The sequence below is a fragment of the Bos grunniens genome, chromosome 24 (assembly GCF_055505025.1).
Source record: "Bos grunniens cultivar Pamir isolate PY7600 chromosome 24, Bosgru_T2T1.0, whole genome shotgun sequence".
Taxonomy (NCBI): Eukaryota; Metazoa; Chordata; class Mammalia; order Artiodactyla; family Bovidae; genus Bos; species Bos grunniens.
The window spans coordinates 48,422,012-48,441,342 of NC_141188.1; the positions used below are offsets into that span (position 1 = coordinate 48,422,012).

The window sequence follows — 19,331 nt, forward strand, 5'->3', positions numbered from 1 at the left end:
AGAAAAAAGAAACTCATTAAATCTGTGTTCAATGATTTTAGAGCAAAGAACATATAGAGTAAGTATTATACACAAAATAAGATTAACACTGACAGGTATATACTAAGGTACAAAAACAAGTGTTTGACTTGGAAATTGAATTTTATTTACAAATGTTCTCTTTTAAACATAGATGCCGTTCCACCCCTTTTAAAGCATTATTAACTAATTTCCAGAAAAACCATTTACATTATCTTAATCTTTCTGCATAAAACGGTATTATGGGATAAACAAATATGGGATGGTCTAAGACTTAAAAACAAGACAAAAGACAATTTATCCACCATGAATGCTCTAGTGTCTGACAGAATGAAGAATCACCAATCACACCCCTTAATGTGCTACTCCAAGAAACCTGATAATTTAGGGAGGTAAATGCTTAACAATAAAGTCTTCTTACATAGTGTGGTTTAATGGTGATTGTTTAGGATTGCTCTTGCAGGCTACTATTTATGCTGATTTTAAAAAATAAGTCATCATTGTTAAAAAGGGCATAGACTTTTCTATACAGATTTTTCTTTAACCTTTGGAAATATGTAGATACTGATCTAGTCTCATCATTCAGGCCAATTAATAAAATAACAAATGCATGAATAAAACTTAAAATGAAACTTAAAAACACAATCAACATGTGACTATCCAACCTAAGAAAATTAGAACTCTCCCCAAAATCAGAGTATTGGTCCTCAATAGTTACTATAGATTTGAATTTTTCATAGCTGAGACAGTATACAGACAGAATACTTAACCAATGAGTTCAAAATAAAACAATCCAAATATTTTTCATAGCTGAGACAGTATACAGACAGAATACTTAACCAACGAGTTCAAAATAAAACAATCCAAATTATCTAACATTTTATATTTTAAAAATCCTTTAAATTTTATCTAGGAGGATAATTGTTCTCACATCATAACTAAGTTACAAGAACTTTGAAAAAAAATTCATCCCTGAGAAGTCAAAGAGAGAAATCTCTAAAAACACAGAAGTGACAGTCCTGCACCCTTTTAACAATCTTTTCCATAGCATGAACTTTTATCAGCAGTCAGCAATCCAATGTATTCCAATCCTCGACAGTTATGGCCTCTGATGATATGATCTTTTTACAATAAAACTGTAAGTACAACATTTTTTAAAAATCAGATAAATAGGGACTCTGGTTTTATTGTCAGGTTTACATTTTTGTCAAGTCCAAGGAGAGCCAGCTAAGATATGTATACTTCAATAAAGACTGAAGTAATAACTTCTGCTGGCAGCTCTTCTTCGGAGTCTCCGTTTCCCCCACTGATCTTCACCCAAACAGTAAAAGTAATACAATTGCAATTGAGTTTACTATTATCAATGGCACTGCAAAGAAAAAACAAATTTAATTATTAAACAAATCAGAAAAGAACTAAGTCAGGAAGGTAGAAATACAGTATGTCATCAGAATCACATTGCAAATCCTTATCACATAGCAACATTCAAACATGCATTGGATCATAAAATCCAAACCTTATTTGAAAGAGGGCTTGTGTGACTGGGTAAGGGTCACAACTGTCACAACTAGATCAATACAAAGTAATCTGGGGATAGTGCTGAAGCAGCTCTGGGAACACAAGCAAACTGGACCCAGGCAGAAGTAGACCCACATGGTTGCCAGCGATATCTGACATTAGAAAAACAGTGCAAAGAAGATTCTGTAGCTTCATCACTAAATGAAGAATGAACTTATTTATCATTCTACCCAAAGCTGTGATGAAAGCAGCTAATAGACAGACAGAGGTAGAGGTAGTAAGAGACTCTAATTTTAATAGTTTCAAATAAAAGGTTTTGAACTCCCGAGTTGTTCTAAAATATTTTCTAATAAAATAACAGACATGGGGCCTGTATTTTTCTCTTGAAAGTCTTACAGGACTCTAGATAACTTTTCTACTTAGAAGCAAAAAGAATTTCTAAAAGGCAAGAACACTAATGTCTTTCAATCCCAAGTGGTGACATACAGGTAGCAAAGAAACATCACATCACTGAGCATTCCATCTGCATCAGTTGGCTTAAATAGAGAAGGCAAGAGAGGAAAAAAACTAGTAACTTTTTAAGCACTAAAGCCAAGTCAAACAGAAAAAAGTTTCCACTACAAAAATTGTTGGGAAGCCCAGTACAAAATAGCCGGTTGGAGGAAGTCCTTGGGAAAATGGTGAAGGGCCAGAAATACCCCAGCTTGATGTACCCGGGCAGAAAAACATCTCCTGCCTTTGGTTATGCCCGGCACCAAGATTTATTTTTTTTTTTTTTTTTTTTTTTTCAAGATTTAATAATAAATATTAAGGATGTTGCTTGAGAAAACGGGTTATGGGATAAGCTCATGGGTCACTTAGAGCACGCTGTCCCTGAAATATTTTTACTGATTAGGTGTTAACCCCATACCCACTCTGCTGACTGTATACTCTAAGCTCTTTGTTAATACTTCTATAAAAAGGCTTGACTGCAGAAATAAACTTGTCAGTCCTTGCAAGAGACTGTCCAAGTATCCTTCTTTCAGGTTCGTTGCTTCCAAGTCCCGGGGAGAAAATCTCCACCAAAAATGACATTCACACTCGGAAGTTTTGCTACTTAAACCACAAAATTAAAATGAAAGAGTGTTCTACTAGTTTTGCTTCTTACCTCTCATCACGGTTCTTACAGATCGAATAAGGTTCATTAGCTGAGATTTAATTCCTGGCTCTTCTCCGAATCCTCCAATTCCCTGGTCTGTTCCCCAGCCAACTGCATAACATAAAGATGATAAGCTGTGTTAAAATTTATTAAGCACTTGCCTTGCTCCCTCATTAGTCACCTTCTAAAACGTAACTTTGAGTCTCTGTTAAAGACATAAAATATAGTCATATGATTTAAAAATTTTAGCGTGTATTTTTTACTTTTGATAAGCAGCACATTTAATTTCCCTTTTAATTTTATAAAATAAACTATAGCCTAGTAAATTATTCCATGGCACTGAATTCAATAAAGATGACTGTTGTGACAACCTAACTGTTATCTTTCTCCTTTTTTAAACAAAACATTTTTCAGGTCAGAACTGAAAACCAAAGCATATTGTCAAGTTGAATAATAAATTAGTTCAACTCAGAATTCATAAAAACCAATGTAATTATTAGTATAAAGGTGTTGCATCTAAGTTTCATTATGTGTTCACCTGGGGAAATATTAATACAAACCTGTCCATAGCTTGGATAGGTCTTCATAGCATGGCAACAGAGGTATATCTTTTTAACTTGACCATTCCTCTTCATTTCTCAATTTTGAGGTGAGGAATTTAGCCTACTATCTAATCCCACTTATTTTTAGTAAATGGGTCTTTTACCTTCTTCTGTCATTTTCCTGATAATATAAATCATTACTTCTTTACCTTTATTTGTTCATCTTTTTTTTTATTGCCTTACACATTCTTCTAGAGGCTCACACATCCTCATTTCTGCAATGTCCTTCTCTTGTCCTTATTTCAGGTCCACTTTTCATATCTCTTATGACTAGGTATTTTTTTAATCTCCTATGACTACAGGGCTTAATTAATTCCTGACACACTAACCATTTAACCTGAAGATGGAGAAAAAGTTTTTATTTTATATATGAAAGAACCAAGTATCAGCTAACAAGATTTCATATTGCTTAATCAACTTTTACTTGGTTGAAATAAAGGTTAAATAATGGTTGCTTTTTTGGTTACATCAATACTGAGATATGCTACGGTGTAAAACTAATATAAAATTCAAGTTCACAACAGAATAGGTATGTTTTGACTCCCACTCACCCTTCAAGACCTAGCTCACCTGTGTTCATAGCCTTCCTAGTCCACGGAGGTGTTACTCATTTCAAGCTCCCAGAGCTCAACCTCCATCACAATGGTTAATATCACAGCCTCTACCATCTTTGGCCAGACTCTCAATAGATGCCTCTGCAATTTCACCTCAACCTCTTTCTCCCTTAAAGGGCTAGATCTTTCTAGCTCACAATGTGTGATGATTTCCATCATCTACTGAGTGAAGTCAGAAGCTCCTTAAATTAAAATGCTAGCCCTGTATCATACCACAACCCTCCAAGTATTGCTATTCACACTCAATTCCGATTAACTGCTATACATGTTAAAGGCAGCTTCTGAATCCAGGTCTCAGTTCAGTTCAGTCACTCAGTCATGTCTGACTCTTTGTGACCCCATGAACCGCAGCACGCCAGGCCTCCCTGTCCATCACCAACTCCCAGAGTTCACCCAAACCCATGTCCATCAAGCCAGTGATGCCATCCAACCATCTCATCCTCTGTCGTCCCCTTCTCCTCCCTCCTTCAATCTTTCCCAGCATCAGGGTCTTTTCAAATGAGTCAGTTCTTTGCATCAGGTGTCCAAAGTGTTGGAATTTCAGCTTCAGCATCAGTCCTTCCAATGAATATTCAGGACTGATCTCCTTTAGGATGGACTGGTTGGATCTCCTTGCAGTCCAAGGGACTCTCAAGTCTTCTCCAACACCACAGTTCAAAAGCATCAATTCTTCAGCACTCAGCCTTCTTTATAGTCCAACTCTCACATCCATACATGACCACTGGAAAAACCATAGCCTTGACTAGATGGACCTTTGTTGGGAAAGTAATCCAGGTCTGTCTGACTTTAAAGTCAAGGCCTTTCCTAATTCCCCTCTATGTCATAATAAACCTTGTTTTACCCAAACAGTAACTACTGATTGTAAGTCATATTATAAATTCCTGGAACTAAATTTAGTCTTTCTTTACCTTTCCCTTCTCCCCAACCCCAGAGCAAGTAATATACATTTGTGGAATTAAACTGAATTTATAGCAAACCGAGTTAACTTTGGATAAACAAAGGTATGGTAAACCCTAGGATCGTAGATAAAACTTTCAAAGAACCATGTTTCTTTATTTTTAAGACACACAAAGCATAACACAAACCATTCATTCATTGTAGCTTTGAGGGAGGGAGGAAGAAATCCTCCAATATTAAATGCATAGATTTCTCCAAGTTAAAAACAATCTCAAACCTGCATTTTGCTTGCTTCTTACTTCTGGATCTCTGGCAAGAAAATATATTTATGCTGTTTCTCCAACATTTACTTTTACTATATAATAAGTTCTACTATAATTTCTTTGTCCCACATATTTTCTAGGTATTTTTCTTTCTCTTTTCTAGGTAGCTCAAATCAGAATTCTCCACTATATGGCAATTCTCTGTCATCTAAGTTCAAAGGTGTAGTACCAGCCTTTAACTACTTACAATGTGGTGAAAATTATTTCATAATAGTGTCTTGAAAAGACATAAAACACAAAATGGCTACCACCACCAGTTGTATTATTTTCCAAACCAGTTTAGTCTTACTCATATAAACCTACTTAACAACTCTGCACAGTAAGAAAGCAGCCTGGTTTCAGTTAAACATAATGGTTACTGTAAGGAAGAATGTCTCCTTGACCCTCTTAGGGTCCTTGGTTATGTATGAAAATTAAACTGACAAAGACATTAACAGGAGAAAAGCATACAAAGTTTATTAAGGTTTTACATGTACCTGGGAGTCTTCAGGAGAAAATGAAGACCTGAAAAAGTGAGCAGAACAGGAAACGTCTACCTTTTAGACAAGGGAATAAATTTGTGAAGAATTAACAAGAAAAGGCATTTGGGCTATGGATAATGTCATAAAGTAATACAGTCTGTCTGGCCCTCAGTTCCCTGTCTCTGGTGCTAAGAATGTCTCCCTTCCTTCTGGTATGGGGAGGATACCTTTCACATGAGAAACTTATTTCCTGCTTTCAGGAAAGAAGGGGCAGTGAGGGGGGAGGGTGGGGTGATCGCTCTGCTTCTGGTGTTTTCTCTAAACTCCTTCAGCTTGAGATGTTCAACATGCCACAGTGACTTACTTGGGGGTAGCATGTCCTGAACCCCATCAGTGGACACACACTTTTAAGTTAAGACTTCTCCTGAAATCTACTAATAATAATATGTCCAACTCTTTGCGACCCCATGGACTGTAGCTCCCCTGTCCATGGAATTTTCTAGACAAGAATGCTGGAGTGGGTTGCCATTTCCAGGGGACTTTCCCGACCCAGGAATCCAACCCACATCTCCTGTGCCTCCTGCACTGGCAGGTGGATTCTCTTACCACTGAGCTTACAAGAGTAATAAGAAAGAAGTCCTCAGGCAAGAGAAGTTAATCCGAACAACAACAGAAAAAGATAAACGGAACAATAACTGACTTAGCAGAGAAAACTGAAATCTAAACCTCCAGGGAGCACACAATAAAAAACTGAGGCGAATCTTGCTGAGAATCCTGAAAACTTGAGAGAAACTTCAAAATGCCAGTGAGGGTGATGCGGTTTTGGAAACACAGGAGGACTAACTGAAAGTCCCCACAGGAGAAGTTAGCGCCGCTCATCCCCACCTCCCTTTCCTTAGACTGAACTGATGGGAAGAGTTTCTCTCTCTTACCCCCTCAGGAGACGGGTTTACTCTCAGTGGAGACTGAAGCAGGGAACCTCCAGACCTGGGGTCTCGGGAAGGTGGACTGAATTAATTAATTAAGGTCTACAAACCTAAGTGTCAGATTCCTGCTCGCTTTCCCTGCTTGTGTATCACATAAGTCTGGAACATAAGAATACTTACATTCTGCAGACAGGAAGTTGCACAATTACTCAGGAAGTTGGTCAATTAGTGACTTCAGTTAGTGACATACAGGGGGATTTAATGAAACGGCGAATTTAACTCAGACGCCCACTGGTGAGTAACTCCCAACCATATACACAGAGCTTCCAAAGAGCCTCTCAGGGTTTACTCTTTAGAATGAACTGACAGTCAAGAGGGAACAATTCTGAACATGGTAGGATAGAGTCAAGCCAGAAAAGAAGGCTCTGAGGAAGAGAGAATGCAAGAAGTTCATTTTTTTAAAAAAACGAACATCCTTAGAGAAAAACAATTGTAGCTACAAAACTCAGAGAACGAGATGCCCTGAAAAAGGGAACGTAAAAAAGGAGCACTGTTCTCGCTCTATCAGCATAAAAAGTTCAAGAGGCTGACACACCAAGTTGAAGACACCTACAAGACAAGACAAACATTAAAAAAGGAATATCAATATGTCAAAATAACTGGAGTTTCAGAAAGAGCAAAGAAAAAACAGGAAAAAATTACCTAATGAGGTGGCCAAAAAGCACACGGAAAGATGTTCAACATCACTAATTATCAGAGAAAATGAAGTCAAAACTACAACGAGGTATTAACTGACACCGGTCAGAATGGCTATCATCAAAAAATCTACAACAATAAATGCTGGAGAGGGTGTGAAGAAAAGGGAAGCCTCTTACACTGTTGGTGGGAATGTAAACTGATACAGTCACTACACCACTATGGAGAACAGTGTGGAGGTTCCTTAAAACTAAAAATAGAACTACCATATGATCCAGCAATCCCGCTCCTAGGCATATACCCAGAGAAAAACATTATTCAAAAAGATACATGCACCCCAATGTTCAACAGCCAGGACACGGAAGCAACATAAATGTCCATCAACAGAGGAATGGACAAAGATGACGCAGTGCATATATACAATGGAATACTATTCAGCCATAAGAACAAAATAATGCCATTTGCAGCAACAAGGACGGACCTAGAGACTGTTTGTCATACTGAGTGAAGTCAGAAAGACATATCATTATGATATCATTTATATGTGGAGTCAAAAAAAAAGAGGGGGTACAAAATCACTGCAGATGGTGACTGCAGCCATGGAATTAAAAGACGCTTACTCCTTGGAAGGAAAGTTATGACCAACCTAGAGAGCATATTCAAAAGCAGAGACGTTACTTTGCCAGCAAAGGTCCGTCTAGTCAAGGCTATGGTTTTTCCAGTGGTCATGTATGGATATGAGAGTTGGACTGTGAAGAAGGCTGAGCGCTGAAGAATTGATGCTTTTGAACTGTGGCGTTGGAGAAGACTCTTGAGAGTCCCTTGGACTGCAAGGAGATCCAACCAGTCCATTCTGAAGGAGATCAGCCCTGGGATTTCTTTGGAAGGAATGATGCTAAAGCTGAAACTCCAGTACTTTGGCCACCTCATGCAAAGAGTTGACTCCTTGGAAAAGACTCTGATGCTGGGAGGGATTGGGGGCAGGAGGAGAAGGGGACGTCAGAGGATGAGATGGCTGGATGGCATCACTGACTTGATGGATGTGAGTCTGAGTGAACTCCGGGAGTTGGTGAGTCTGAGTGAACTCCGGGAGTTGGTGATGGACAGGGAGGCCTGGCATGCTGCAATTCATGGGGTCGCAAAGAGTCGGACACGACTGAGCGACTGAACTGAACTGAACAAATGAACTTATTTACAAAAGTACAGTCATGGATGTAAAAAACAAATTTATCATTACCAAGGGATGGGGGAGCGATAATCTGGGAAATATGAGGATTAATATATATACACTACTATATATATAAAAAAAAGATAATAAGAACCTGCTGTATAGCACAGGAAACTCTACTCAACACTCTATAATGGCCTAATGGGAAAAGAATCTTAAAAAAAAAAAAAGGATATAACGGATTCACTTTGCTGTACACCTGAAACTACCACAAACGCTGTAAATCAACTATACGCCAATAAAAGTTTTTAAAAGAATTATCAAACACATATTAAGAGATGATATCCCAAAACTGAGGGATATGAGCCTTTAGGCCAAATGGGCCCAATCAGGGTACGGCCCAATGAAAAGGAGACCCATAGACTGCCACATTATTGTAAAATTTCAGTCTTCTAAAGATAAAAGGGCTTCCCAGGTAGTGCTAGTGGTAAAGAACCCTCCTGCCAATGCAGGACATGTAAGAGATGGGGGTTCACCTCCTGGGTTGGGAAGATCCCCTGGAGGAGGGCACAGCAACCCACTCCAGTATTCTTGCCTGGAGAATCCCATGGACAGAGGAGCCTGGTGGGCTACAGAACATAGGGTTGCAAAGAATCAGACATGACTGAAGCAACTGTGCATGCAAAGATAAAGAGAATACCCTAAAGGGTCTCTACCTACAAAGAGTCAGGAATCACAATGGCATTAGACTTAACATCAATAAAGGAAATGAGAAAATTAAATGGAATAATGTCCTCAAAACTCTAGAAAAAGTGGTTCCAATCTAGAATTCTACACCTGAACCACAAATCAACTAGAAGAATAAAATTATGATTTTTCTTAACTGTTCAGCTGTAATATGCATAGTCATATTAAATATGGAATACTGATATTACCAATAATTGGCTGGAGATGTGAGAGGCGGAGAAGGGAAGTGTGTGTGTATTTGTGCTTATACAAGAATGAGTGTGCCACTGATGGTACAACTGTGCTAAAACATTTCACAATAGTAGGTCAATGATTTAAAACTTGAAAGAGTTAAAAATAATTGCTTTAGAAGAATAGAGGAGGTTGAGGAGAGATGGAGCAGGAGGCTTCTATTTTTCTTTATAGGTTGAAGGGCTTTTTTGACCTTAAAACCACACACATACATTGCTTTGATAAAAATAAAAATGACATTTAAAAAGAAAACCTGTAAAGCTACTCCTCTATTGGAGAAACCCCTATGGAATTCAGAGCATGAACATCCTGCGGGCAAGGACAGGTTCCAGAGAGGGGCTTCAACCACAAGTCACTCTGAATTGCTCTATAACTGCCTTTAGACAGTTGCTGGTTTCATTTCCTTTACCTGCTTTTAGGAAATTTATCCTTGCTAAAACTATCACTCGTTTCCATTCAGGGCCATAGTCTCTTAGATAGTAAAAAAGAACTTCTTTAAGTACTTTGTGGATCGTGCACATAATGAGGAGTGATCCCAGAAAAAAAATATATCTTCCAACTGCTTGCTCCTCAACAAAACAGGATAAAACTCTACAATATAGAGAATACCATGATTTAAGCATCAGCACTTAAGTAATTTTTAAAAAATAGTAAATTATCGGCTAATGTTAGCTTCTCTATTCTTATGCCACTAGAATGAAAAAGAAAACAGAATTTTGGGGAGAGTGAGGAAAACATTCCTCTCGATATTCCACAGACAAATACAAAATTGACCAGTGAAAGATCATCTGCCAGGGATTACCTTTTACTGTAACAAATAGTTTTCTCTCCAACTGCTACTAAAGAGTGTCAGTTGTTTTTCTAAGGAATCTGGCCAAAGTTTTAAAGAGCTTTGCTTTTTTTTTTTTAAGGATAAAGACTGAACTCAGCAGCTTTCTTGTCCATAGCTGGAGGGCCCAGCAGAAAACAAATAAGACCAGCCAGCAGCTGTTGCTGCCAATCTCAGGAATGAACTTAAATAGAAAAAGTTACTAATTGTAAACACCACATAAGGTTCTTCCCCTGCCCAGACTTCAAAAAGTCACACACAAAAGGGTAATCCATCCAGGTTCAGTCAACAATCCTCAGCTAGATACATTTTGAAGAAAAAAGTATTAACGCAGTTTTGAGAACATTGGCAAACCTCAGCTTCTTTGAGATCAGTTTCCATTTCTATGAAAGAAAATGAATGTGCTTTATTTTGTGTCACCAAGTTTGCAGGGCTATCATAAATGTAAAAGTACCTAATAAACCACACAAAGAACTCTACTAATATAAGTTTGAAAAAATTACCTTGATCAAAAAGAACACTGCTGAAGTGAATGATCTAGTATACTCAGACTAATCTCTCTTGGTTCAATATAATTCCCAATTCAACACAATTATTTCCACTTAACCTTTGACGAAATTAAATGCTTTTCAGTAATATATATTTATTTATTTATTTTTTTTTTATTTTATTTTTTTTTAATTTTTGACTTGGTCTATTTTAACCACAACATTGCAATTTCACAACTTTGAAAGAAAAACTTTTAATTTAGTAGAAATTCTTTTTTTTTTTTTTATAGTTTATCTCTGTCTTTATTTTTTTTATTTTTATTTTTATTTTTATTTTTTACCATGAGGTACTTTAGTTATTTTCAGTATTCATCCCACTTGCATAATATCTAAGACAGAACTATGTCATACCATATTCTTTTTTTTTTTTTTCTGAAAAATTTCACAATATAATGTTGATAGTTTACCATGAAGAAATTAAGAAAAGAGAATAGTTTCTAATGTTTATCCATGTATTGACTGTTCGTAGTGCTCTTTACTCCTTCCTGTATTTCCCAGTTTTGTTTTGATATTATCATCATTCATAAAGGACTTTATCATTTTTTATAGCTCGTGCATGCTTCCTTAGCTTTCATTTCTCTGAAGGTGTTTTCACTCCCATTTCAAAAGATACTTTCAATGAATATCTATTACAGAATTGACAGCTTTAATTTTTCAGCACTTTATTTATTTTTTATTTGATAAATTTAATGCCTTTTATTGCCATACCTCATTTTACTGTGCTTTGCTTTAGTGAGCTTTATAGATACATGTTTTTGTTTTTTTTTTTTTTTCCTTGTTAATTTTCTGTTTAGTTGATCTATCCATAAGTGTGAGTGGGGTATTAAAGTCTCCCACTATTATTGTGTTATTGTTAATTTCTCCTTTCATACTTGTTAGGATTTGTCTTACATACTGCGGTGCTCCCATGTTGGGTGGATATGTATTTATAACTGTTATATCTTCTTCTTGGATTGATCCTTTGATCATTATGTAGTGACCTTCTTTGTCTCTTTTCACAGCCTTTGTTTTAAAGTCTAATTTATCTGATACGAGTATTGTGACTCCTGCTTTCTTTTGGTCCCAATTTGCATGGAAAATCTTTTTCCAGCCCTTCACTTTCAGTCTGTATGTGTCCCCTGTTTTGAGGTGGGTCTCTTGTAGACAACATATGTAAGGGTCTTGTTTTTGTATCCATTCAGCCAGTCTTTGTCTTTTGGTTGGGGCATTCAACCCATTTACGTTTAAGGTAATTACTAATAAATATGATCCCGTTGCCATTTACTTTATTGTTTTGGGTTCGAGTTTATACACCATTTTTGTGTTTCCTGTCTAGAGAATATCCTTTAGTATTTGTTGGAGAGCTGGTTTGGTGGTGCAGAATTCTCTCAGCTTTTGCTTGTCTGAAAAGCTTTTGATTTCTCCTTCATACTTGAATGAGATCCTTGCTGGGTACAATAATCTGGGCTGTAGGTTATTTTCTTTCATCATTTTAAGTATGTCTTGCCATTCCCTCCTAGCTTGAAGAGTTTCTATTGAAAGATCAGCTGTTATCCTTATGGGAATCCCCTTGTGTGTTATTTGTTGTTTTTCCCTTGCTGCTTTTAATATTTGTTCTTTGTGTTTGATCTTTGTTAATTTGATTAATATGTGTCTTGGGGTCAGTAATATATATTGAAATAGAAACATGTATCTATAGAGTTTCTTCAATGTTTTATAAACTGCATGCTCATCTATGTCTATCATATGTAAGGCCTATGGAATACCTTGTTCATTTCTCTGTGGTGGTGGCTTAGTTGCTGAGCCATGTCTGACTCTTGAGACCCCATGCATTGTAGCCTCACTGACTGCTCTGTCCATGGGATTTCCCAGGCAAGAATACTGGAATGGGTTGCCAGTTCCTTCTCCAGAGGGATTTTCTGATCCAGGGATTGAATCTGTGTCTCCTGTACTACAGGCAAATTTTTTACCACTAAGCCACCAGAGAAGCCCTCATTTCTCTGTACATTGATGCAAATCTGACTTATTGGTTTTTTGTTTTTGTTTTTTAATATTTACTTATTTAGCCACATTGGGTCTTGATTGCGGCACATTGGGTCTTGATTGCGGCACATGGGATCTTTAGACCAGGGACTGAACCCAGGCCCCCTGCATTGGGAGCATGGCATCTTAGCCACTGGACCACCAGGGGAGTCTCCTGACTTACTGTTTAAAATCTACCTCCTTTAGGAATTTCTCTATTATTTAGGCTCACACAACCCTCACTGGGGGGGTTTTCATAGATGTTATTTATCAGATTGAGAAAGTTCTTTCCTATTCCTAGTTTCTTGAATGTTTTATCATGAAAGGGTATGGGGTTTTGTCAAATTTTTCTCTGCATCTATTATAATCATGTGATTTTTATTTTACTAATATGATGAATTAAACTCATTTTAAAAGGTTAAATCAACCCTGCACTCTTGCGGTAAATCCCACCTGGTTTAGTTTGCCAGTGTTCTGCAGAGAATTTTTGTGTTTATATTCATCAGAGATACTGGTCTGGGGTTTCTTTTCTTGTGCTGTGTCTGGTTTTCATACCAGGTTAATACTGGCCTCAAGGGATGAGTTGGGATGTCCTCTCTCCTCTCTATTTTGGTATTAAGTTTTCTTTAAATGTTTGGTAGAATCCAGCAATGAAGCCTGGGTTTTCCTTTGTTCAAAGTTTTAAAACTACTAACTTAATCTCTTTACATGTTATAGGTCTAATCAGTCGGTTCAGTAGTTTGTGGTCTTTCTAGAAATTTGTCCATTTCATCTAAATCATCTAATTTGTTGGGATACAGTTGTTCACACCATTCCCTTAACATCCTTTTCATTCTCTAAGGTAGTGATGTCTCCTTTGATCACTGACTTTAGGAATCTGAGTCTTCTTTTTTACTGTTTGCCAATTTTGTTGATCTTCTAAGAGAACTAGCTTTTTGTTTTGTTAATTCTCTTTATTGTTTTTCTGCTCTGGATTTTATTAATTTTCACTGTAATCTTTATTATTTCCTTTGTTTTTTCCCCAGTAGGGGAGGGGGGAGAACTGGATGTGGCTCAAACACAAGAGAGTCTCACTGCCCTTACTGAGCTTTAATAGATTTTCTTGGCAGAAAAAAGAAGTTTCTCTGTTTGTTGTATATTCTTATGACAATTTCCGGTGACTCTGAATGTTTGTTTTTTAAATAATAGTCACTAGTTATAGTGGTTTCATTGAAAAGAGGGTCCAGTGAAGGTTCTCACATCAACATTTTGGAAGTGTTCTCCATTAATAATTGTATTTCCAAATAATCTGTTTAAAAGTGGGCAGAGGAACTGAAGAGTCCAAAGACATAAAAACGGCCAAAAAGTACATGAAAATGTATTCAACATCACTATTCATCAGAGAAATGCAAGTCAGAGCCACAATGAAATATCACCTCACACTTGTTAGAACAGCTATTACCAAAAAAAACAAGAGACAATAAATGCTGGCAAGGATGTGGAAAAAGGGAACCTTTGTGCACTGTCCACAGGAATGTAAATTTGTACAGCTGCTATGGAAAGTAGGATGACAGTTCCTCAAAAAATTTCAAAAAGAAATACATTTAGTAACCCCATTTCTGGGTATTTATCCAAAAGAGATGAAATCATTATCTTGAAGAGATATTTGCATTCCTATGTTCATTCCAGCACTATTCACAATTGCCGAGACATGAAAACAATCTAAGTGTTCACTGACGAATGAATGAATAAAGAAAATGTAATGTACGTATCGGAGAACGCAATGGCACTCACTCCAGTACTCTTGCCTGGAAAATCCCATAGATGGAGGAGCCTGGGAGGCTGCAGTCCATGGGGTCACTGAGGGTCGGACACGACTGAGCGACTTCACTTTCACTTTTCACTTTCACGCACTGGAGAAGGAAATGGTAACCCACTCCAGTGTTCTTGCCTGGAGAATCCCAGGGACAGGGGAGCCCGGTGGGCTGCCATCTATGGGGTTGCACAGAGCCGGACACGACTGAAGCGACTTAGCAGCAGCAGCAGCCGCAGCAATGTACCTATACAATGAAATATTATTCAGCCACAAATAAGGAAAACTTGACATATGTGACAACAAAGATGGAGCCTGAGGACACTATGCTAACTGAAATAACTCAGAGGAAGACTACTACCGTACTATCTCACCTATATGTGGGATCTAAAACCATTGAACTCATAGAAAGAGACAGTAGTATGGCGGTTGCCAGGAGCTGAGTGGTGGAGGAAATCAGGAGATATTGGTCAAAAGGTACTCTCAGTTATTAGATGAGCAAATTTTGGGGATCTACTGTACAGCATGGTGACCACAGTTAACAACACTGCATTGTTTACTTGAAAGCTGCTCTGAAAGTAAATCTTAAATGTTCTCACTGAAACAATATCTACAATAAAATGATAATTATGTAAGGTGAAGGATGTGTTAACCAACCTTACTGTGGTAAGCATTCTGCAATATATATGTGTACCAAATCATCACAAATATGTCTTACACTTACACAATGTTATATGTCAATTAAATCTCAAAGCTGGGGGAAAAAAGAATGATGTATTAACATTTATAAATGGCTAATTCCCACTTAATAGCTTCATCTGTCTCCTGGCCTGCAAAAGCTTGCTATGTATTTTTAATATGGCCCTTTCAGAAAAAAAAATGTTTTCTTCCAGCTTTATTTTTACCTTTCCCACTTAGATCTACAACATTCTTGCAATTGACTTTTGTGTTTAGCATGAAGCAGAGGGTCAAGATTCATTTACTTCTTTTTGAATAGCCAGTTAACCCAGAATCATTTATCGAAGGACCTTCCTATCACACTCTGCTGTTACCTTTATTAAATTAAGTGTCCATATAAATATGTGTCTATATTTGGATTCTCCACTCTGCTCCATTGTTCTATTCTCCAAAAAACTTTTATTAAATTTCCTTCTCCTTAATTAGCCAGAATCAGCTTCTGCTGCTTGCAACCAAGAACCCTGACATGAATAAATAATTTCAGGACTCAATCCTTGAACCTCTCTGAGAAAGAGCCTTCATTCCAACAGTTTGAAATTACCAGCCAACACTAAAAATCCCCATGTGTAAATCCTCCCCAAACCTCCCTTCTGGGCGCCAGACCTGTATACACAAATGCCTACATGACATCTCTCTCCACTTAGAAGTCTGAAAGGTAACCAAAAATACACTACTTCCTATTCCTATTCTAGGACTTAGCTTTAAATGCTATTTCCTTAGGAACCAACACTGTCCTAATCCAACCAGGAGGTTACATTCCCATGGTTCTTACCTAGTTCTCTTCCTTCAAAGCATTTATCCTAGACTCAACTATCTGTATAATTATTTATCTGTTCTACTGCTCTGAGAACAAAGACACTGGGTCATGCTCACTGCTACATCTTTCCACGTTGCTCACAGTGATTGGCCTATTTGTTGTAAGGAATGGAGAAAAACTTTCTGCCACCAACTCTAGGAACCTCCTGCTTCTCCAGCTAACTTTTCCTCCTTTTTCAATAAAGAAAGTATCCCACCTCCCATTTATGCCATCTCCTCCATGTGTACCTTAGGTCCCATCTCCACCCACCTTCTCAGAATCCTTCAGCTATCAATCACCTCATTTCTCTCCTGTATCTTTTATTTTTCTCTCATTACTATTTCTTTCCTGTTAGCCATTCTTTTTTCTAACCTTTAATTATGAAAGTTTTAAAACATATTTATCACTCAGATTTAATAACTGCTGATTTTTTAAACATTTTATTTTATATTGGAGTATAGTTGATTTACAATGTGTAATAATTGTTGACTTGGGGGACTTCTCTCATGGCTCAGTGGTTAAGAATCCGTCTGCCAATGCAGGAGACACAGGTTCAATCCCTGATCTGGAAAGCACCCATGTGCCGTGGAGCAACTAAGCCCAGTTGCCGCAACTATTGCGCCTGTGCTCTTGAGCCTGGGAGCCATAACTACTGAAGCCCACACCTCTAGAGCCCGTGCTTTGCAACAACAGAACCCACCGCACTGAGAAGCCTGCACACCCCAACTAGAGAAAGCCCTCGCAGCAACCAAGACCCAGCATAGCCCAAATTAAATAAATAACTAATTTTTTTAATTATTGACTTTTTTTTTTTTTGCCTTATGTGCTTCATTTTTTTCTCTGCTTGGTTTCTTTAAAAATAAATTGCTGGTACTATAATATTTCACTCCTGAATATTTCAGTATGCATCTTTATCACACTAACAAGATGTCCAGTGATTCCTTAATATCATCTAGTATCTAGTCCATACTAGAATCTTTAAAATGTTTTTTACAGTCGATGTGTGAAGTAGAAGTCAACCAAGGTCCACATGCTGCATATGAATACCTTCTTAATCTCTTCTTTTTTATATTTGTATATTTGCTTCAGTGTTCACTTTCTCCCCATGTTTTTCATGGCACTGACTTACAAAAGAACCTGACTAGTTCTCACTGTTGCTGCTGCTGCTAAGTTGCTTCAGTCGTGTCCAACTCTGTGTGACCCCAGAGACAGCAGCCCACCAGGCTCCCCCGTCCCTGGGATTCCCCAGGCAAGAACACTGGAGTGGGCTGCCATTTCCTTCTCCAATGCATGAAAGTGAAAAGTGAAAGTGAAGTTGCTCAGTCGTGTCCTACTCTCAGTGACCCCATGGACTGCAGCCCACCAGGCTCCTCCGTCCATGGGATTTTCCAGGCGAGAGTACTGGAGTGGGGTGCCATTGCCTTCTCCCTCACTGTTGCTGCTGACACCTAAAAACAAAACCACCACAAAACATATCCCCGTATCCCCTTCCAGCTACCATTTCTTCATTTCCTCCAACTTAGTGTAAAGCAGGGATGAGAACAGTACCTGTCTCACAGGGTTCTTGTAAGGGTTACACAAGTTAGTATGTGTAAAGCACTGGATACAGATTCTGGCACACGGTTAGTGTTCAGCATTAGGTATCATTATTGTTATTATATCCATTCAACTTGTATTATACTCACAATATCTACTTGCCCTATTTGAAATGGTGCTTTCCACATCCACTCTTCTACACTTCTGAACTGTTCTCCATAAAGTAACCAGAAAGATCTTGCAAACAACACAAATCTGGTCACATCACTGCCCTGCTTAGGACCTTTCCAATTTTCACACCAGCTTTTAACCCCTCACTTCCTGACCCTTCACCTAATGTTTACTGATACATTACACGTTTCCGGTTAGACATACTTCCTCTAAGATTTCTAAGACTCACAAGTTAGTATGTCCCAACACATCTCTTTTGTAACATTCTGCATACTTGTTATTGGCACTTCTTCAGTTTTTACTTAGAGTAACTTCCATTAGAAGGGTAGGATAACTGTTGTAACCTCAGCTCCTATTACATGGGCCCGGCACATATTTGTGCTCAATAAATCTCTCCTGAAGGAATAAATGAAACGAGTCAACCTTGCTCATGGGTTTGAGTTTCAGTGATCTACACTGACACGTTCCGCACGCTGTGACAAATGATGTACCATCATGCAGTATCCTGCCGTAATTGTGCCTTAGACAGAAAAAAAGCAGCCTGCCCAAGTGGCATGGAGCTCGCTGGATTGCGAGATCCCGGTAGGCATAATTTGTCTTCCCTGTACGCTCAGATTCTAGGCTGGTGCATCACAGGCACCCGATAAACTGTGCTGAATAAACTTTTCTTGGAATGCGCGTGGCTGGATGTTGTGATAATCCCAACAGGCTTCCTTTCCTCTTATCTCCAAAGCCCAGGAACCCCTATGACTCTCCATCAGCTCCTTCTTCAAACTACCCACGCTCCAAAATGAGCCACGCCCCTCCCTCTTTCACTGAAAACCCACACCTCAGATTTTTGACAATTAAAAGCAGCCATGGAAACGTGTACTAAATTCCTAGCCTAAACTAGTCGCAGGCAAGGGCGTCCCCGGCTCTACTCATCTCCGCTTCCCGACCCCCCAGGGCTGGCACCCAGCGGGCGTCTGTGGAACAATCTTCACTCTCCTGTGAGACGAGAGTGGCTCGGCTTCCCCACCCAAGGAAGGGCCCCAAAGAGGCGAGCCCTTGGCCGCCCGTCCGTCCGTCCCTGCCCAGGTGGTCCCCTCACGCGGCCCTACTCGGGTCCGCGATCCCCGAGCTCCGCCGCCGCCCCCTCAGTGCGGCCCACCGGCCCCACTCACTGTTCTTGAGGAAACGCTCCTCGTGAAGCACGGCGATGGCATTGACGCAGAGAAGGGCCGCCTGCAGCAGCGAGTACAACGTAAAAGCCATGGCCACCCACCCCAAGGCCCAACTGACTCCTCTCCCTCGGCGGCAGGGGACGTGGCGCCGCCACGTCCGGCGCTTCCTACGGCAGCTAGCGAGGCCCAAAACGCGCCCTGAGAGGCTCCGCCCCGTCTGGCTAAGACCCGCCCTACGCTCACCTCTGCAGGGCGTGTCTGCTGAGCTGTGTAGACCCGCGCTGTCCAATGCGGCAGCTTGAAAGTGACTACTGAACATTTGAATAGTGTCTGGCCCTAACGGAAATGTTGTAAATGTAAAATACACAGAACGAAAACAGAACGTAAAATCTCCCGATAATTTAAAAGTATTGATTAC

At 38.9% G+C, this 19,331-nt stretch overlaps 1 protein-coding gene across 1 annotated transcript; it reads right to left on the reverse strand.

The window, feature by feature from the left end:
• Positions 1-122: 122 nt before the first annotated feature.
• IER3IP1 (immediate early response 3 interacting protein 1) lies at positions 123-19,087 on the reverse strand. Its single transcript, XM_086373415.1, has 3 exons — positions 18,914-19,087; positions 2,684-2,785; positions 123-1,387 (listed from the first exon to the last, which is right to left on the reverse strand). The coding sequence occupies exons 1-3, from the start codon at positions 19,002-19,004 to the stop codon at positions 1,332-1,334; spliced, it is 249 nt and encodes an 82-aa protein (XP_086229541.1). The 5' UTR covers positions 19,005-19,087; the 3' UTR covers positions 123-1,331.
• Between the last annotated feature and the right edge of the window lie 244 nt (positions 19,088-19,331).